The 22609-nt window shown below is 40.6% G+C and overlaps 1 protein-coding gene across 3 annotated transcripts in view; it reads right to left on the bottom strand.

Annotated features, from left to right (window-relative positions):
• HTR7 (5-hydroxytryptamine receptor 7) overlaps positions 1 to 22609 on the bottom strand; it is a 92802-nt gene that overhangs the window by 2875 nt on the left and 67318 nt on the right. For 2 of the 3 annotated variants that reach the window (XM_067710031.1, XM_067710029.1), the window contains exon 2: positions 6644 to 7402. In XM_067710031.1, the coding sequence (XP_067566132.1) occupies positions 6644 to 7402 (759 nt within the window). Of the gene's footprint in view, positions 1 to 6638; positions 7403 to 22609 lie in introns of all 3 variants that reach the window. The other variant, XM_067710030.1, reaches the window with a different exon arrangement.

Raw genomic sequence — 22609 nt, 5'->3', positions numbered from 1 at the left:
CTATTTACACTGCATACCTTGTCTCACTCCAGCTCAAAAACCTTCCTCTCTCCCCACACCCACTTTGCCTACCTGCCCTCCAAGCTGACCCCAATTTACTCAGTTTCCAGGTCCTGCTGAAGACATACCCCAGGTTCTTTATGTACCTCCATCCATTTCTGTGTCCCTCTGTCCATACTGTCCCCTCTGCTTTGAGTAGTCCCAAACCCACCTCCACCCCTGCCATCCCTTAATCCTACTCTTTATTGAAGACCCAAATATCACCTCCTTCATGATTTGCACCATGGATATCTTCTTTCTAAGACAGGCCCCCGAGGCTTATTTTTCTTGTAGGTATGTTTGTATTGCTTCATTTTATTTTGTGCTATGTGTATTTACTGTCTACTAAGAAAACAAACAAAAATATTAGAAAAATCAAGAGAGGTCAATTGCCTGCATTTCCTACTTGAAAGAGACTGCGAAGTTAAAATGTAGGCAACTGCAAAGCATGAAGCGAACAAGCTATTATTAGTACTAATTGATGATTTAATAAAAATAAAGAGCTGAATTCCAGCTAGTTAATGATGAGGAAAATATTACTCTGGGGAAAGAAAATCTATGAAACAGCCAATTTTTTGTTTGTTTCTGTCTTTAAGACAACATCCCACCACAGATATCCAGGTGCTTGAAACGTCTTCCTAATTTCCACTGGGACCCGTTTCATCTTTTTTTTTTTAATCACTGGTTTCTGTAAAGAAAAGGTAGAATCACCCTGAGCTCCAAAGCTTCAGTACAAACCAGGGAGCAGCATATTGACAGAATTCATGGCAGGAACTCAAGGTTATTCCACTAGAATTGCAATTGACAGGGATTATAAGAGGCTCATTGACGAAAAGAAGGGAGAAGGGAAGGCAGAGCTACTTCAAAACCATTTCATGAAATTCTTTTATATGGAAGTATTTTAGAAACTGCTATTCAATATTGTTCACAGTAATGGTGTCAAAGAACAAAAGTCATCTAAATGTGACACTTAAAAGCCATTTATGGTGATTCAAAGCAAATCCATAAATAAAGCCATCAAATTTAAAAAAAAATCCCTGCTTCTATCACATTATCACATTTGGTTTTATATTACCAGTATTTGAATACTTGTGAAAAGGTGACAAAGACTGTAATTTAGACTAGTGAATTACAATTACCAGTGAAGTATTTATAGCCTTTTCCCTCTATTCACTCGCTATCCAAGGAAGACTCCTGAGTGCCTGCCAGACTCCTGAGCCTCTCACTACGTTGATCAAGAAAATGGGGAAATATTTGGAAGTAGCAATACACAATCCAGTAGATTGTTTTTACAGGAAAGGAAGAAAACTATTATATAGGAGAAAAAAATAGAGCCAAGAAGGTGGAATTAGGGACAAAAGTAAAAGAGACTAGAACCCAAGCAGCCAGAGGGGAAGAAAAGAGCTAGAGAGATTGGAGGGAGCAGCCCGGAGTCTCTAGGTTGGCCAAGAAGTGTGAGCGCTAGAGAGATAGGGTGGGGGGACAAAGGGTTCTAAGGTTTGCTGTGAGCTATGGACTGGATGCCACATTATTCTTCCAGAGACTCCAGTAGAGTTAGGACTGCTTGGGGTTATCCAACTGGTGTTTACCTGAATGCAGCTGTGCAGAGCATGGACCATGGTGGGAGTTCTGGTTACTAGTCTTTTACCAGCCACCACCACATCTACAGCCACCCAGCCCACTGGACTGTGAGCTTCCAGAGGCAAGGACTGTCGCTTATTCATCCTTATATCCCAGACATTCCTGGCGCCATGCCTTGTACACAAGAAGCCCTCAAATGTTTCTGGAGAAAACAAGCCAATGAAGAGATGCCTTACTTCCAGCCTCTAGCTTCTAATGCATTCCCCATGATGCCACTAAATCAGTCTCCATGGCTTTGGTGAGTCCATTTTCCTACTTGCAGGGATTCAGTTGATGGCTTCCTTCTGCCCACACTAGGGCTTCTCAACCTTAGCACTATGGACGTTTGGGGCTGGGTGATTCTTTGCTCTGGGGGCTGCCTGCGTAAGCCAGGATGTTTAGGAACGTCCTCAGCCTCTACCCACCAGATGCCAGGAGGTCTTCCACTCCCCCAGTTGTGACAACCAAAATGTCTCCAGACATTGTCAAATGTCCCCTGGGGGCATAATCACCCCAGGTTGAGAACCACTTCTCTACAATAAAAATCCCAAATTTCTGGGGCTGGAATGGAAGATCCTTCATAATTTAATTTATTCGACCTTTCCATTATGATCTCTAAATCTCCCCTACAACAATGCTTAGCTTTGGGCAGCCTGTCCTTTGCGTAAGGTCCCACACTGACGCCTCCATAGCAAATGTCTCCTTCATGTGGAATGCCATCTCTAGTCTCCTTTAGTTATAAATGCTTTAACTTTCATAGATGTACTCGAGCCCATATCCTTCCGGAAGTCTTCTCTGATCAGTTAGGGAAATCACTGAGTTACTTTCCTCTCTTTTGAATCCTATAGCTTTTCCTGTCTCCACTTTTCCTGTGTTGTCAACACAAAAAGAGTGAATGAGCATGTGCGTGTTTATGTGCAGTCTGTGCAATAGAAATACATGCACTAAGGCAGGAAAGACATCATGTGTTTTCTGTATCCTCCTCAATGCCTGACACAGTTATAAACAAGAATTTAAAAAGGAGTCCTCCCACATTGGAACTGAAAAGAAAGCAGCCTGGTATAGAATTTTTTAATAGCAGCTATTCCAACTCTCTAATTAGAAACTTCCTAGAGTTAATAAATATTTAGGCCATTCATCCCAAATGATTTTAACATTCCATAATTATAAATAAGATCAATAATTATAAATTCAAACAGAGAGATGTAGTGAGGACACAATCATTTTCTGAGGCCAGGGGAGAGCAAACTATGACCCGTGGGCCAAACCCAGCTGGCTACTTGTTTTTGTAAATAAAGTTTTATTGGTACACCACCATACTCATTTGGTTACTTGTGTCTGGGACTGCTTGCTCACTACAAAGCCAGAAATAAGTAGTTTCAGTGGAGAACGTATGGCTAGCAAAGCCTAAAATATTTACCATCTGGCCCTTCACAGTGAAAGTTTGCTGAGCCCTGTCTTAGATTAACAGGAAAGTAATACCCAAGACTCCGCATTAGCTAAAGACACAGAGGCAAACATCCTTGGATGTTATGTTGGCTGAGTTACTTTTATAAAAGTCATAGTAGTGTGGACGTTAAAAGTACATTTAAACACAGATGTCCTGTGCTCAAATTCAGCTCCACATGGATGGCTGAAAAAATTATTTGACCTCCCCAACAGAATGGAGATGAAGGAACCCACCTCTCATAAAGTCATAAGGATTAAGTGACATAATTCACATGGAGTGCCCAGCGTAATACGTGAGAGTGAATCATCAATATATGTGGGTGACTATTATTTCAAACTGGAAAGCCTGTTTGTGTGACATTTGAAAATTAGCGTTTTGTAAACTATCTGAATTATGTGTGAATTATTAGCTTAAATAATCAATAAAATTATTCTCAAGTTCTTTGACTGTACAGGAGGAAAACTAACAGAGTGGTGTTTCCTAGTTGAGGATTTCTATGGTTCTTTCCTAGTTTCTATATTGGCTACTTAACTGGACCCCCGGCCACCAGTCTTTCTATTTTCTCCACCCTTCCCACTGCTGCCAGGGAGACTCTCTTCAAACGCATCTTTCAGCATGTTACTCCTGGGAACTGAAACCAACATGCTTTTCAGCTCCTGTGCTAAACAGCTCTGGGGCCAGGCAAAATCACCCAGTACTTGTTCCAGGAAACAGTTGTTTCCAAAAGATAAGACTGTGCACCAACTAAACAAGCTTACTCGTCAATAGTAAGACTATTAGACTTACTGATAGTTTGCTCATTAATACTGGCATCGAGGTGCCTGGATGGGAGGGGAGTTTGGGGGGAGAATGGATACATGTATATGTATGGCTGAGTCCCTTTGCTGTGCACCCAAAACTATCACAGCATTGTGAATCGGCTATACTCCAATATAAAATAAAAAGTTAAAAAAAAAAAAAAAGGCCCTCACTTAGTTATACCCACCAATCCAAAGCTATCATGTCATAATCCCTGCCCAGTCCTTACTAGTTCCCTACCTTAACATGACCCAGCACAAGCTCTAAAACTCTATCAATATCCTTTGCTTATTCCCCCCATCTGAGAAGCTATCAAGTCTCTGTCAAGGAGGTGTCCTCCTAAGCTACAGTGAGTCTAATAAACTTAACTTACTTCTATTAACAAGTTTTTTCTAAATGTCTTCTTAGAGAGCTGATGGCTAAAATCCCCAGCTCAAAACATTCCATAGCTCTTCACTCCTACAGACTCAAGTCATTTGACAAGTAGTGTTGCGTAATAGCTAAGAGCACATGCATTGGAGTGATTCATACCATACCTACCACTTAGGGGCTATGGGATCTGAGGTAAGTTACTTTACGTTCCTGAGCCTCAGTTATTCTTCTGAAAATTGGGGATGCCAGAAGCACCTACTTTACAGGTAGAACGATGTACACCATGACAGCATGTAGTAGGTGTTCAATAATTGTTAGAAATTATTACTTTTATTATCTAGTACAGTGTCAGGCACTGTACTAGATTCTGCAAACAGAAATTTGACTAAGACATAGCTCCTTCCCTGAAGGAATTTAGAATCTGGTCCTGGTGAACAAACACTAGTGGTCAATTCAGTAAGACTCTTATAGGCCTGGAAATATCCCTGGGGATATAGGTTGCTCATTGCATATATTCTGAAACCTAAGATTGTATTCTTTCTTAAAAAAAAAAAAACTCTAATTTTTTACTGTGAACAATTTCATATGTACCAAAGAGTGTATATAATAGAAGTAAAAATAAATACCTGTGAAGCTATTTCACAGCTCAAGAATTAGCATATCTGTAGTCTTACAACTTTGAGTTCCTAGGACAGGAAATGATGATCTCTGGTTTCCCTTATCCATATTAAGGAGATGTTTCTGCCTCCTTCATCCTGGTGATGAGTTAGAGAACAAGCTGAGTTCCTTGAGGTTTTCAGAGTCATTTGGGGTGTTTCCTAGGTTGGGAGCCCCTAGAGTCTACTGTAATCCACGAGGGCACTTCGGGACCCTGTTCCCCTCAGACAGCTGAGAGCACAGAGGTCTCCCTGGCCATCTTGATCACAGATAAAGGCTAGTATATGGAGAGTATATAGAGGCAAGACTTACATGATGTGGGATGTAGACCCAGTGGTAACGCTAATCACTGTGGGATATCTCACTTGCCAGGACTCAGTTACCTCTTCTGTCATATGAAGGGATCGGGCAAGATGACTGAGGAGGTCCCTCTAAGCTACCACCGTCCATGGTTCTCTGGTCTATTCCAGAGAATCATGTTCAGTGAAGAGGGATAACTCTTCTCTCACATCCAACACTGATCTGCTCTCTCTCTCACCAGCACCTTCTACTTCCACAATCCAGTTTCTTCCCCTCAGCTTTCAAACATGAAGATACCTCCTCTACCTCAAATTTAAAACAAGGTCTTCACTGGACCCGCCAACTTTGCTATATTGTCTCCTTCCTTCTTTACAGTGCCAAATTCAGTCATATGTGTGTTACATGTAAACCCCATTTCCTTATCACCACTGGCCCTTCGTGGTCCTTTTTTGGATCCCAATGCCCACTGTAATTGCTTCTTGGAAAGCTACTAGTGCTTCCCAGACAAACTCAGCAACTCTCTATCAATTCCCAACTCCTAAAGATGGGTAGTACTTTCTGAAAGCTCTGTAGTTTTCAAGACTTTGCTCCATCCTGGCATCTCCCCACACGAACCATTCCATACTGCCCCAGACTACTCGGGCCCTTCTCCCACCCTCCTCGTGCAGGCCCTCCTGACGGGAGACCTCTCTTTTACATTGGTCTCCTACCCACTTCCCTTCTCCTATTTATACGGCATACCTTGTCTCACTCCAGCTCAAAAACCTTCCTCTCTCCCCACACCCACTTTGCCTACCTGCCCTCCAAGCTGACCCCAATCTACCCAGCTTCTAGGTCCTGCTGAAGACACACCCCAGATTCTTTATGAACCTCCATCCATTTTTGTGTCCCTCTGTTCATGCTGTCCCCTCTGCTTTGAGCAGCCCCAAACCCAGCTCCACCCCTGCCATCCCTTAATCCTACTCTCTATTCAAGACCCACCCCAAATATCACCTCCTTCATGATTTCCACCAGTGAAGGACGAGGTCATCAAAACAGTTTTACTGGATCTAAGAGTAATAGCAACTAAAATGATAATGTTACAAGAATCATAGCTATAAGGACCTAAATAACATCCAATTTACGGAGAAAGGATAAAAAACATCACCTTCCTTGTCAGCACTGACATCAACTGCAATTCATCAGCGAATCAGTCTCTTCTTCCAATCCAACTAAAAACCTATCTTTGGCTTTTGGAATTCTACTGGGTGGAAGACTGGAGTCTACAGTATTCTAAATTCAAATCTGATACGCTTAGTAGAAAATAAGCTTGCTACTGATTCTGGAAGCTTTCTACGATGTGCTTCCAAAAGGAGTCCCATATAAGGGTTGGGGGGATAGAAGGAAAACAGTGATAAATGACCTTACAGCACAAGCTCAGGTCTCTCAGGCCTCTCGGCAAGCTTCAGGGCCTCGTGCATGCCTGCAGCCGAGAGCTTCCGGTTAATATTCCGGTACTGGCACTGGAGCAGGCTGCGGTAGGTGGTCCTCAGGTCCCGGTTGAAGAAGGCATATATAAAGGGGTTAATGAGAGAGTTTGCATAGCCCAGCCACAGAAATGTCCTCTCCACCCACAGCGGGATGCAACTGCACGCGGTGCCACAGATGAAGGGTCTGGCCGTCGAGAGGAGGAAAAACGGCAGCCAGCACACAGTGAAGGCCCCGACGATGATCCCCAAGGTGGTGGCCGCTTTCTGTTCCCTCTTAAAGATGGAGATGTTTTTCCGTTCATGTTTGAGGAGTCTCGAAAGGTTTGCACACTCCTCCACCTCCTTCTGGAGCTTCACCATGCCATTCAGGGAGACGACGCTGTCGGGCTCCACGGGACGCGGGAAGCCGGGGAACTTGTGTTTGGCGGCGCTCTTCCTGGCGGCCTTGTAAATCTGGTAGTACATGAAAAGCATGACGGACATGGGGATGTAAAACGCCACTGCGGTGGAGTAGATCGTGTAGCCAAAATCCTGGCTGATCAAGCACACCTTGTCATCATTTACGTTCTGAGCCCAGCCAAAGAGCGGTGGTAAAGTGATGGAGGCGGACAGAAGCCAGACAGAGAGGATCATCTTGGCCATGCACTTCCCGTTCTGTCTCACGGGGTACGTCAGCGGCCTCGTGATCCCAAGGTACCTGGGAGAGAAATGGAAAGAGAACACGTGACTGCCGTGATCACAGCAGATCCACTGGGGAGTACCACCAGCCAGGGACTAGGCTCTCTTCTTCACACAGCCCTTCCAGGTAGGCATCATTATTCCCATTTCATAGAAAGGTAAACTAAGACTCTGAGAGGTTACCTATTTTTTTCCAGGTCACACAGTCAGCCAAAGGCACTGCCAGCATGTCCATGCTCTTTTCATACCTTGCAGCTTCTCACAGACTGTGCAGTCAATGAACTATAGATTCAACATATGCCTTCCCCCGCACCATGATCACTGCCACTGAAGTCAGCCAGGAACAAAATGTCAGGCCTGATGGGATGTTGTGATGCATCCTCGTGAGTTAGCCGAGCTCTACCACACTCGGATATTACACACCCACTGATCTCCTCTGTTGTCTTAATTCAGGTCAGCTCTGAATTCATTTTCAGTTCCCCTTTGCACTGAAATGAAAGCACTTCTTTAAGATCAGAGAGAGCTGTGAGATATTTAGGAAATCCTAGGGTTTTGGAATGGAAAGTAGCAAGTGATCATTTTTTTATCCCCAGAAAATTCTCACGCAAGAGTTATGTCCGAGGAACAGTCTATGAAACGAAAGCAGCCTGCCTCGTCTCTCCAGTTCTAAGGAGGATCACAAGGAAGGGCATAATTCTGAAAAATATTAGGCAAATTCTGTGCTTAGTTCTATATAGAGAATAGATATTTCTCTGTCTCTGTTATCAAGGATTTATAACGCAAAAGAGACTCGGCAAACAGAGAAAACACAGTCGGCAAGATGTTCTGTCAAATGCTTGGTACTTTTCCGCTTTCCAAATTTGTTTTCTCCTCTGTATTTAATAGTCTTAGCTTCTATTTGGGGGAGGATTCAAAGAGCACGTGAGAAGCTAAGATAGGTAAAAGCTGGCCATTTTGTTGGTTTTCTACTTCATTTATGTACATAAAAGATACACTCGTGAAACACGAAAAGTTATTTTCTGAAAGTAGGTCACTTGGTGGTTTGGAATTTAAAAAACAATTATTTTGGGGATAGAAATAGCCTCACATGTTACGTTTGAATTATTTCACAAAAGTCGCAAATCATGCTTTCACGATGAAAATTAGCATCAATGCAACACTTACAAGGCAAAACTGAAATACGGTAAAAAATGAATAAGCCAGATTTGCTTATACAGTGAGAATATTCATTCCATCCTTCAACAAATATCAATAGAGTTCCTTCTATATGCCAGATGCCGTTTTAAATGCTGGGAATATGGCAGTGAACAAAAGAAACAAAAATCGTGAATGCAGGCACATGGGGAGATCATGCAGGGGGTGAATGGGAGGACTGAGCCTCGTGGTAATGTTGAAGGGACTTCTGATCCCTCCTCCCAGGGATGCAGGGGTTAGTGGTACCAGTTCTTCATTTCACCTCTGCCTTCCCTTGTCCTTGATAAAGCTGACTCACAAGCACTATCTCTAGGTTTTTCAGCTGTAACTAGGATTATGTTTTGGTTCCTGGATAGAATGAAGGATGAGAAAGAGGGAGGTTCTCCTGAGCACTCAAGAATAAGAGCTGAAAAGGAAGGGAAAAGAGAAAAGGAAGTGGGAAGGAGGGAGCAAGGGAAGAAGAGGGGAAAGATAGAGAGAAGGGAAGTGTGAAGTAGCTTCGACCTTATGTGGAATTGCCAAATTATCTGAGTTTTAAGCTATGGGGAAAAAAAAATTTAAGGAAAAGAAAAGAAAAAAAAGGTAGATGAGGAAAGCCCTGAAGAAAGGGGTTAGAACTCACTGCACGGCTCACAATTAAGCTCATCCCTGCCCTGAGGCTGAATGCAGAGTTTCCACCAGAAAAAAACAAACAAAACCTCCCCTTCTTTGCTTTGGTTCAGGAGCTCTCTCCAAGCTTTTCCTGCTGGAACTCCTTTGCAAACCTCCCTTTTTGGACCTAATCCTTGCTCTCTATCAACTCCTGTGAATGGAGCCTTTGGGCTCCTTCCCAGATTCCCCAGGCAGCCTTTGCCAGGGCTTGGACTTTGATTATTTTCTCCCTTTGCCTGTAGTTACAGGCATAAACTGCTTGTTCCCAAGCCAGGACCTGGCTTCCAGGATATTGTACCAACCCAGGTTGGAGGTCCAATGACAGCGATTAGTTCATATAGTTTCCTAGGTGGCCACCAGATGGCACTGTCAGACCATCTTACATCTACTTACTGGGGGGTTGGGATGGTAGGTAGGTAGAGCAATACTGTAGGTGTTTGTTGGAAGGAGGAAGAAGGAGGATTACTCATGACAAGAAAATAAATTATATTGTATTTGGGGGGGTCATACAAAAAATTAGCAAGCCTGGAACTCACAACCTGGTAAACTCCAATTCTTGAGGAAGTCAGTTCCGTTTTCCCTTCCATCCTTCACATTTTCATTACTTAAATAGGGACTTATATCTTCAGGCTTACTTAAATCTAGCTTCTCACCTGCTCACATAAGTAATATCAAATCTACAAAGATTAATCCTGAGAGATTAATTGAGTATCAAATGACATCTCAGAGTATTAAATAATCTCATAAGAATGACATACTTATTCATCCTAATATATTTAGTCTGACTTACATTACATTTCAGTGATGAGGACTCAGTCCTTCCTGGATATACAAATTATATTCCATAAACTTCCCTATTTTAGGCTCCATTCTCTAACAGCCTCAAGTAATGTCTTACAGTAAAGGGAATTATATTTTCTTCTTTAGTCTCCTGGATACCACCTGGGACTTTTAAAGGCTAAAATCAACCAAAAGATGATCAGAAAAAAATATGAGTGCTCATTAAAGTGTCTGGAAAAAAAATAAATAAACAAAAGTCAACAACTTTCTAAGAAAGGATTAACAATCAGAAAATATCATGGAAGAAAATAATTTCATTCACAGCAACAATCAAAAAATTAAAATATCTAGAAAAATCTTTTTAAATGACCAGGGCCTATACGAGAAAACATAAAATGATACCGAGAGACCTAAGGGAATGCCTGAATCCGTGAGAAAAAAAAACTTTTAATAAGAAAATCTAGTATTACAAAAGTGCCAATTTTCCCTTAATTAATATAAAAATATATAACTCTAGCTGAAAATCTTAGCATTTCTTTTGTTAGTCCGACCTAATGATTTTTAAGTTCATCAAGTAAATAAGCAAAAACAGACAAAATCTGAAAGAGATGAAAAATGAAGGGATGCTTATAAAAAAAAGTATAAAGCCACAGAAATAAAAATTCAATAATAATTATTCAAAAATAGACAGATCAATAGAACAAAAGAGATCCCAGAAGTATATTCAAATATATAAGGGAATTTAATATCAGAAAGCAAGTCATTTTAAATCAGAGTAAAAGATTAGATATTCATGAAGTCTGACAACTGGCTAGCAATTGGGGTAAAAATAAATCTGAATTATCTTTCTCCTTACTCAAAAATAAATCCCAGATGGATCAAAGATGATCATGTAAAAAAATTAAACCCTAAGACTACTATGAGGAAATATAGGTATTTCTGCAATCCGGCCAAAGGTCACTGTTAACCATGATACAGAAGCTTGAAACTATCAAATGATGCATCGATAAATTTTTGACAAAAATTGTATTAAATAAATAAATGACATTTAGTTTAATTTTTAAAAAATCACTACATACAGAATTAAGTCAAATGACAAACTTGCAGTCCAAATAACAATATCTCAACATTCACAGATCTCTTACAAGTCAGTAAGAAAAAGACAACCATCTCAACAAAAATAGTGAAGCAATTAAACAAAAAAGAAATAAGAATATCCAATAAGCACTTGGAAATATGTACAACTTCATTAATAATTAAAGATATACAAATTTTAAAATAAGGACAAGTGCTCTATCATTTTGCTGACAGGAGTTTCAACTGAGATAACAGTTTTGGAGGGCAGTTTGGTAATTAATATACACTAACATTTGCCTTTTGGCTCAGTCAGGTTTCTAGGAATTTGTCCTGGGAATATAATTGTACAGGTGCAAAATGATTAACGTGCAAGGAAGGATGTTAACTAAACATATAATAGAGGAGAAAAGAGATGCAAGCTAAATATCTATCAGCAGATTAAAGTATAGTGTGTGTGTGTGTGTGTATATATATCATGTAACGATTAAAAATTAGGATGTATATATCTTTTTACTGATATGAAAACAACCCAACCAAAAGTAGATAGAAAACAATGACTAGCCCTAAAGGACAAGCAACAGAGTATCATATATTCTATTAATCTGTTTATGTAAAACTAGGTGTTTGTATGGGTGTGTGTGCATGTATATATACTGAGATGTCTCGGAAAATATCCACCAAAATATTAATAGCAATTTTATCTGAGTTGTAGAGATTTGATTAGTTTAAACTTTTTTCTCTTTGCTTTTTTATGCATATTTTTTTAACTATATAATTTTTAAAAAGCCATTTTAATTCTAAGAACAAAATGAAAGGTTTAAGAGAATTCTTAAGTCCTAAGTCACATAAGTGATTTTGGCAACACAGATGATTTGGTGCATAAAATCTGTAAGAAGCTGATAATTAAATCTTAGATAGTTTTATTCGATTAGCTTTTCAAAAGTGTTTTATTACATTCACAAGTTCACACAAAGAAAACAGAACTCACAGGCATTTAAAATCCCATAATTACTACATAAAGTAATATTGGTATTCAGGGAAGTGTTTGTCCAAATTACAAATTCATTCTCCCCAATCTTGGATAGTATAAACCTGACCGTTCGGGGCGGGGTGGGGGGAAGCAACCTAGATTGATTCTAAATATTCCCTAATATGCATGGTTAACATTTGTCACACTAGCATTTTATGCTCACTGTTAATTAGAAAGTGCTGTGCTTATAAAGCCTTCAGAATTTTACTTTAAAATGCATACAAATGTGAAAGTACAGTAAATCTCAGAGACAAAGGCACCAAAGTATTATATAATTGAAAAATGTATGCAGCTCACATTAGGGGTTCCATTATAGTGGGGGTTTAGAGAAAAAGAGGATTAGGGAGTTAAAATACACATGGAGAGGGACTGGAAAGCAGATTAACTCGCTGCCTGTCTTCTATCCTAACTGTATAGAAATTATAGATAATGGTTCTTTAATTAAATGGCTTCTCCTGAGTTTTGTTGCTATAGAATAATACTTTATAGGGTAAAGGAAACTGGGTAGAATTACTCTGTAATACAGTGTTTTGGGGAATGTTAGGCTTAAAAAAGGTTTGCACACTTAGAATCTCTCTTCCATGAGACCTCCTCCCTTACAGCAGGTGAAATTCACTGCAAGCTCCAGCCTACATCAGTGGTTCCCGAAATTATCAGATTATCAGACTCACCAAGAATCTTCGGAAACATACAGACTCTGGGGCCACCATCCACAGATTCTCTTTCGAGGTCTGGAGACTCAGGTTCTGTATTTAGGACTGATGATTCTGGTTCTTTACCCCATGCACTTTTAGGGTAACTTTCCTTCATTCAATTACAAAGACTTTACACTTATTGTATGAAGGACTTTACTTTTACTTTTCATATTTCATCTTAATGGTGTGCTTCCAGTTTGGCCTAACAAAATTGTCACAAATCATATTTCCAATATCTCAGTTATGAGTTCTATCTTTCAGAACTGTGCTAAATGCAAATGAGGTAAGCATGGTTTTTGTCTTCATCAAGTTGTAGATTCGTTTAAATGTGTAATACACAGTAGGGTTTCATAAACCTTTCTGACAATAAGAAATAAGAAGATTTTTACAACAAGAAATACATTTCCCACAGTTGCAATATACATATTTATGTATACAAATAAGAAATTGATATACATATGGGTGTGCATCTATGAAGGTATATAGATACAGATGCATATATTTATACGTATGAAACTGAAACAAAGTTTCATATGTATAAATATATACCATACTTACCATGACAACTTGCAATTCACTCTCTTCTACTGCCTGCTATTCTACTTCAGATTTTATAAATGCTGGTCTTAATGCACTAATTTCATTTCGTGACCCAATAATGGAGCATGACCCAAAGTTTGAAAATTACTGCACTTCAATAAACACATGGAAAGGTATTAAACATCACGAGTCATGAGGGAAATGCAAATTAAAAACACACTGAGATAATACCAACATACATCAGACTGGTTAAAATTTTAAATAATGATGATGGTGACAATAATAGTAAGAATAATAAATTATAATGCCAAGTGTTTTGTGAAGATACATAGCAACTGTCATTGTCATGCACTGCTGGTGGGAGTGTAACCTGATGTAACTTTGGGAAACCATTTCTTAACACCTACTAAAGCTGAAAAAAAAAAACCGATACATATATATTTTTTTCTGTGACCCAGCAATTCTTCTACGTATACAACGAACATTCATCAGAATACATGTATAAGAATGTTCAAAGCAGTGCTAATGGTAATAACCCCAAATAAAACCAACCCATTCTACAAGAATAAAATAAGTACAATTCTGCAACGGTTGAATGGGTACATAAATTGTGGTACGTTTACACAGCAAATTCTAGAAAATAACAAGAATGAACCAACTACTGCATCAACATGGATGACTCTCACAAACATAACACTGAGCTAAAGAAGCCAAAGCCTAAAGAGAACACAACGTCCCCAAACAGGCAAAACTAACCTATGGTGATAGAAGCCAGAAGAGTCGTTGCCTTGAGGGGAGGGGGCATGTTCTGGAAATGTTCTATTTCTTTATCTGGGTGTGTACATAGGTATGTTCACTTTGTAGAAGTTAAGTGAGCTGTGCAGTTAGGACTTATGTAGTGTTCAGAATATATATAAATAAAGTTAATTTTTAAAATAAAAAACACCATGGACTTAACATATGCCATTGAACCGGATGTTGACCTGTTCTCTAAAACTTTTTATTTTTATTGGAGTATAGCTGATTTACAATGTTGTGTTAGTTTCAGTTGCACAGTAAAGTGAATCAGTTATGCATATACATATATCCACTCTTTTTTAGATTATTTTTCCATATAGGTCATTACAGAGTATTGAGTAGAGTTCCCCGTGCTATACAGTAGGTCCTTATAAGTTATCTATTTCATCACCCGGATACCAAAAACAGACAAAGATACCACAAAAAAAGAAAATTACAGGTCAGTATCACTGATGAACACTGAAGCAAAAATCCTCAACAAAGTGCTAGCAAACGGAACCCAACAACACATTAAAAGGATCATACAGCATGATCAAGTGGCATAAAACTATTTTCAAAATGGGGTTCCACTATACTTTTAAACCATTTTCATCAGTGTGTCCAAGCTGTAATTATAGTTAAAACCAGTAAACAATCTAAAATCCCTATTCTGACCTCAGTATTGAGGAAGAGAAGTGGGCAGAGGAGCGGGGACAAAAAAGTAACAAAATTCAACAAAATTTGGAAAGCAGAACAAAAGCTTCCTCTTTGAAAAAGTAAATTATGAAACAAGAAATGAGCTTTTCCCTTTAGGGAGAGAATCAGAATTAATTAAAATAAAGCAAATCGCTTTTAAAATATTCATATATTGTTGCTACCTAATTAATGACCACAATTTAGTGGCTTGACACCAATCCTGTAGGTGTCCTCACAGTTCTGTAGGTCAAAAGTCTGGACACAGCACAACTGAGTTCTCTACTCAGGGTCTCACCAGGCTGAAATCAAGGTGTTGGCCAGGGCTGAGGTGTCACATGAGGTTCAGAGTACTCTTCCAAGCACATGTGTTTGTTGGCAGAATTCATTTTCCTGTAGCTACAGAACTCACAGAGGTTACCGCCTTCAAGCATCGGCTGCAGTTCTCAACCTCTCTGATCTTTAAACCCTCTTTGAAAAGCACTCACCTGATTAGATCAGGCCCATTGACATTCAAGGGGAAGGAAGTATACAGAGCACGCACACTCGGGAAGGGGAATCTCGGGGCCATCTTAGAACTCTGTCTACCACAGACACTTGGTCATAAGAGAAGCTAAGGAGACAGAAAATATCCCACCAAGGGAGCTCAGCAAAGACCTATTTGCTACCTACTCAAGTTGAGACAAGCCTTCCAGTGAGACTAATGTTGTCTACACTCTATCATAAAGCAATGGTTTTTCTGCTGAATTTTTCTGTCATTTAATGCAAAAACATAAGGGTCCTTTTACTGTCCACTTGGTTTTTAGTCACCTATTACGTAAAACTCTTTATGTCTATTAAAAACTACCAAAGCAGTGTTTTTAGGTAATTACAGAAAGTCATGAAAATGAACAATATAGGAGATCACTAGTGACCCCTACATTATGCCTGGTGTTAATCACTGCAGTTGTATCTGAACTTACAACAGACCCTGAATTTTCCCACCACAGAATTTTTCCACTCAGAGAAACAGAGAAATGGCAAGGCAAAGAGTGAGCCCCAAACTTACCAACAACAATAAAACAAAGGAATGGGGCTTCCCTGGTGGCGCAGTGGTTGAGAGTCCGCCTGCCGATGCAGGGGACACGGGTTCGTGACCCGGTCCGGGAAGATCCCACATGCCGCGGAGCGCCTGGGCCCGTGAGCCATGGCCGCTGGGCCTGTGCATCCGGAGCCTGTGCTCCGCAGCGGGAGAGGCCACAACAGTGAGAGGCCCGCGTACCGCAAAAAAAACCCACAAAAAAACCCACAAAGGAATGGCATAAAAGCTTAGCTAAAAAGTTCAAAGATTACAGGAAGGGAAATATATATATATATATATTTTTTTCTGTTGTATGATTGTACTAAGGGGCTTCTAATCCCACCTCACCCCCAGGAGCAGTACTGAAGAAAGAGGGTAAGTGAATAAAATCCTTAAAATTCGGACTAGTACCCTCTTATTTGGAGAGAAGCAAACTGAGGTGGTAAGAAGCCAGCCTGAAAAAAAGTAATGAAAAACCATGGTGAACAGAAGCCCCAACATACCATTTCAGCAAAGGTAAGAAGGGCCACCAGAATTTGCTCTCTTTTAGGACCCTGGGCTGAACCGGGATACACCAAGGTCCACAAGGGGTAACCCTCAGCTCAGTGGAAGGTACTCCGGTACAGGACATTGAATGAGAATTCAGAAAAAAGAACAGCCCTCCATCAAAGGCTACACTCAGCTGCAGTGAAGTCTACTCCCTTCCCTTCCTCCAGCCCTGCACCTTCAGGCTATGGAGAAGTAGATACAATAAACGGTAGTCTAAAGAACACAATGAACCGATATCAAATAGGGCTGAATATCAAGAAGAAGTCAACCACACTATGTCAGAACAAACGTTAAGCTTTATATAACCCATGAATGAGCAAGATGGGGAAAAATGATATAGTAACTATACCAACATGCTACAAAAATAACCCTGGTGGAAGAAGCAACTGAATATGCATAAGACTGTTGAAAAACAAAGTTCAAAAAGAAAACACAACCCTCAGAAGAGAAGCAGTTTTCCTACAAATACTTTTTTTCACTGTGAAGGAGCTTAACAAGTATATGTTATCACTACAGTAGAGACTCAAAGATGAGATGTTAAAACAACAGAACAAGACACAAAAAGGGACTGTGGGGACTTCCCTGGTGGCGCAGTGGTTAAAAATCCACCTGCTAATGCGGGAGTCACAGGTTTGAGCCCTGGTCCTGGTCTGGGAAGATCCCACAGGCCGTGGAGCAACTAAGCCTGTGAGCCACAATTACTGAAGCCCACGCGCCTAGAGCCTGTGCTCTGCAGCAAGAGAAGCCATCACAGTGAGAGGCCCGCACACCACAGCGAAGAGTAGCCTCCGCTCTCTGCAACTAGGGAAAACCCGCTTGCGGTGACAAAGAGCCAACACAGCCAAACATAAATAAATAAAATAAATTAAAGAAAAAAAAAGGGGACTGTAGAGTTAAGGAAATAAACTGAGGCCAAAACACCACCAGTGCAGATTTAATAGATAAATCAGAAGCAGCTTGGAATAGAACAGACACACCTGAAGAGCAAATCAATGGCATGAAGTAAAGCCTTGAGGTAATAACAATAAATAAAACACAGAGGGAAAAATGCATTCAAGCAATTAAAAAGAAGATAACAGTCATACAAAGAGAATGCAACGTAAACATCACTGGTGTTCCCAAAGAAACGAAAGAACCCAACAAACATAAACAACAAAATTGAAAACAGAGGTGCAGAGGTAAACAGAGGTACAATACATAAAAAGGATATTTTCCTTAATGAAAGAGCTGAATGTTATGATCCAAGGGACACATAACATAGTGGGGGAAAAAATAACAGAATTATTATCAACGAGATCTATCCAGGTAAAGTCACTGAACTTCAGAACGTGGAAAGACGTACGCAGACATCTGAAATGAAAAAAGAAATCGAGGAATATGAAAGTGTGGGAAAAAATCAAGCTGGTTCTCAACAGCATCAATCCGTAACGGGACAAACTTTAGAAAAGTCTAGAAAGCTGTGAGTGTACAATAACATTATACCTGCTATTTAAGGTTATGAAATCAACAAGGAGACTTTCTCAAACATGAAAGAATTTGGGGGGGATATAGTGCCCTTTATGGGTTTATCACTTTTGGGGGTGGGGGGAAACCAAAATTCATCCAACCAAAAGATGAATCAAATTGAAGAATTTAGAACCATGATTCTAAACCAAGGTTATCACTGAACCTGTTTAAATGTAGAAACTAACACCTGTGGGAATGATATTAGAAAAACAGAATGTAAATTTCACAAAGTAAAAACAATATAAACCACAAGAATCAGGAGCTGAGGGAAACAGCGTAGGATACAGCGTTAGAATTCTAACCATGTCAACTTTCACAGTGGGGAACAATTGATACTGTCTAAAATTTTAATATATAGTTTATGTAAATCCAATTTCTCACCGGTTTTCATATTTTCCCCATGACCTTCATATAATCTTTTAGGAACTACTAGCTCTAAAATTAATAGCTCTTACTTGAAGTTCTTCCTTCTTTTTCATTTTTCTTCTTTTAAATTCAAGTAAACTCAGTTTCAATATTTCATGAAAATAACATGTATAGTGTGATCTCATTCTTATAAGTTTTTATCTATCAACTTTCTATCTACCTGCCTGTAGAGTCAGCCAACCAGACCGCCAGCCATCCTTCTAAGTGGACGTAAGCACAAAGAGACAACTAAAATGACGCTCACCAAATGTTATCATGGTTTTTTTGCTCTGCACAGGGAGTTTAGATGATTTGTGGTTTTATTTGTATTTTTTACAATTGCTTGAAATTTTTATAATGAGCACATTTAATTTTCACAAAAATTATTTCTCTAAAATATAGCAAGACCTTTTTAGAAATAATGATTTCGACCAGTCATTTAACTCACCTGCCAGTTGGTTCCTTACAAATCTCTCCATGAACTCGGCAAGTTTGGAATTAACTGTTAATTTAACCGTATTCAATCCCTCAGAAAAGTTTGCAAATTATCTGTGCTCTCTGAATTCTCACTAGCTTCTTGGATTGCAAAGTAAATTGGGAGAGAAAGCCACTTCTAAGCATCCTAACAATACAATCTCCTAATGAGATGCGGTGGACTAAAGATGCCTATGTATTCTTTGTCCCCTCTCTCTTTGAGAGGTAAACTCTTCCCCTCTCCTTTATTCTAAACTCACCTTGTGACTTATGTTTACCAACAGAGAGTGGGGCAAGTGATACTGTGTAACTTCCGAGGCTGAGCCTTAAGAGATCTGCAGCTTCCACCTTCACTGCTTGGAAAACTCCCCCTTAGGAGTCCACCATGCTGTGAGGAAGCCCAAGCTAACCCTGTTAAGAAAGACAGTGCCACGTGGGGGAGCACTGGGGAGTCAGACATATAAATGAAGCCTTCTTGGACCTTTCAGTCCAGCCTAGATACCAGCTGAGTGCAGCCAAGTGAGTAATCCCACACGATGCCTTTTGGAGTCAACAAACCACCCACATGAACTCTGCCCAAGTTCCTGACCCAGGAAATTAGGAGCAATAATAAATAAAGTTACAGTGTGGTTTATGAGGCAACAGTAGATAATTGAGACAGCGGTAACAATGCCTTAGTCTCCTAACTAGCACGTGACCTTAGAAATTGGATTCGCTGGCAAGTCCTTCACCACACCACTAGGAATGAGTCTGTCCAACCCTACTGTTTTAACTTGACGCCTGCATCCTCTAAAAAGTGAGCCACAAACACTAGTGTTTGAAGCAACTCTAAAATCCATTCCATGCCTACACTGGGACTTTGACTCCATCTTGACTGATTAATTTATTCATTCAAAGACTATTATCTGCAGGACACCAGGTACTGCTTTAAGGACTGGGGAGATACAGTAGTGAATGAAACAGACAAAAATCTATGAAGCTGACAAACTGGTGTGGGGCGGAGAGAAAACTCATAAATAAATAAGTAAAAGCATATAGTAGGGCCAGATAATTATGAGTGCAATGGAGGAAAATAAGGCAGGGGAGGGGACTAGGGAGTTCAGGGTGGAGTTGGGGGCAAGCTGCAACACCGATTTGCATTGTGATCACAACCTCGAAGCCCTTTCACCTCTACCTGCCAGGCTAGGTGTCTGGACCTCAGCTTTTCCTTGAAATTTGAGATTGGCATGTCCCTTTGAGTTGAAGATCCTCATTATCTCAAGCAGGAGTTTCCTACACAAGTTTTATTCAACAGAATCTAAACCTTCCCCGTGCAAGGACGTATTTAAAGAACACTGACTGTGGGCCTGTGCTTTCTTCCCTCCTCTAAGGCCCAGCTTCTAAATTATTTCTCTTCCTCTCTCTCTAACTTTCCAAGTCTACAGGTTTATTCTGTTCCACCTACAGGTATAAATGTATGGGTGGGTGCATGTGTTTCTACTGTGTGTCTATATTATATTCCATTCAATCCTCCATAGTTCTCATTCCTTTTCACCCCAGTTTTATGGAACACCTTGTCTATCTCAGCTGCTTTTATTTCCTACCCACCCACTTCCTTCTGATTCTCCCAATAATCTGGTTTCCACCCCCATCACTCAAAAGCATTTTACTATAAAAGGTTACCTCCCTTTTAGTCAATTCTAATTGTTTTTTTCTCATTTCTAACTTTTGTTGTTGTTGTTGTTGTTGTTTTGTGTGGTACGCAGGCCTCTCACTGCTGTGGCCTCTCCCGCTGCAGAGCACAGGCTCCGGACGCACAGGCTCCGGACGTGCAGGCTCAGCGGCCATGGCTCATGGGCCCAGCCGCTCCGCAGCATGTAGGATCCTCCCAGACCGGGGCACGAACCCATGTCCCCTGCATCGGCAGGCGGACTTTCAACCACTGCGCCACCAGGGAAGCCCTCTCATTTCTGATAAGGCTTGACTTCTGTCCTCCCTGAAGTGGGATTGCAGACTGCCCAGTCTTTCTCAAAATGCTCTCCACCCTCAACTTCTGTGGCACTGCCTTGCCCCCTTCCTTATCTTAGGCTGCATGGAGAGGTACCATCTCTGGAGTGGCTAGATGATAGTTAACCTCAAGAGACAATGAAAACAATCTAAACCTTGCACTGGGCAGATCTGGTTTGAATTCTAGCTCTGTCCCTTTAACTAGCTAAAGTATTCTGAAAAAGATCCTCAACGTTCCTGAGCTTTCTCTGCCTCACACATAAAGCAACAGGAAAAGAATATCTATCTTGTGATTCACTACGATGATTACATGCCAACATGTATGTAACTAAAGCTTTTGCCCCACTCTACCTAACAGCCACTCAAAATATATAGCTGACTTCCTTTCCTCCGAACCCCCTTTTAAAGAAAGGAATGGGTAAATAAAACTGTAACCTGAGTCGATCCAATAAGAGAGTAAGAGGGCTGTAATACAAAGCATCTGAGAAAGGAAGTAAGACTAGAGGGGAGTTATCTCTACATACAACAGAGTATAGCAGCACACAGTAGGTGTTTGTAGAATTCACTGGTGCGATTGCTGGCTGGATCTGAATTGGTGAAGTGGCAGTACGAAAGGTGAAAAGAAGACAGAAGCAAGAGATAATGTTGAAACAGAGTAAACAGAACTTGAAAATGGTTTAGTAAGGATGAGGGATAGGGATAAAGATAAAGGAAGAATTGAAGAAGCTCATGTGTTTTCAAGCCAGGATGACAGGGAAGATGGTGGGCCAGTATCTGAAGTAAGCAGTTCTCAATCCACTGTAATCCACCTTTCACCCAAGAGGCCTCTGAGACGGATCTCGCTGGGATGACTGATGCCCTCTCTAGATCCCGAGGACATTTCTCCATCCTCATCATACCCGATAGCTCTGCAGCTCTCAGTATACCCTCACTGCCTCCTTCTTGAAACTCTTTCCTTGGTCCAATATTGCCACACTCTCCCAGTTTTCCCACCCCTCTGCCCACTCTTGCTCAGTCTTCTTTGCTGCCTTGTCCTCCACTAGCGGGCCTTGATGTTTCGGAATTCCTCAAGGCTGCGTCCCAACCCCACTTTTCTTCTATTTCTAATTTCCTAGCTGTCCTCCACAATTACCAGTGCTTCAAAAACCTCTATTGGCTGGTGATCCCAAAATTTGAATCCCTAGCCCAGACCTCCCCTTGGAGCCCCGGACTGACAAATCCAACTGCCTCCTTCACGTCTCTACTTTGCTATCTCTGAAATATTTTATTCACTCCTTTGTTCAACAGACTTCTATTAAACACCTTGTATGGGTCTGGCCCCATCTCGACATGTGCAAACGTATCATCATCTCCACCAACTGAGCCTTCTTCTATTCCCCTGATTCGTGAATCCATCTAAGGGTGTGGTCCAGAAACCTGGGAGTCACCCTTGACTCCTCCTCTTTCATCATTCCCCTCCCCATTATCGCCACAGCCCTGCCTGTTTTACCTCCTCAGTGCCTCTAAAACCCACCCGCTTCTGTCTGTCTCCACTGCTACCACTCTAGAATCACTCTCTCTCCAGGGATCACCACAACAGCCTCTAAATCGGCCCTCCATATTTCTTCTCCTCCTTCCTAATCCATTCGCTTCATGCATCCAGGGTGATATTTTCTTTATAAATTTTTTACTGTTAACTTATTTCATTGGATAAGTAACATCTTCACATACTTCAAAATTTTACATATAATTAGGTGTATATTGAGAAGTCTTACTTCAAATCCTATTTCCGTCCTCGTATATGTATCACTTTTATTAGAATCCTGCGCA

The sequence above is a fragment of the Pseudorca crassidens genome, chromosome 16 (assembly GCF_039906515.1).
Source record: "Pseudorca crassidens isolate mPseCra1 chromosome 16, mPseCra1.hap1, whole genome shotgun sequence".
Lineage (NCBI taxonomy): Eukaryota > Metazoa > Chordata > Mammalia > Artiodactyla > Delphinidae > Pseudorca > Pseudorca crassidens.
This window is presented reverse-complemented; position numbering and strand designations above follow the sequence as displayed.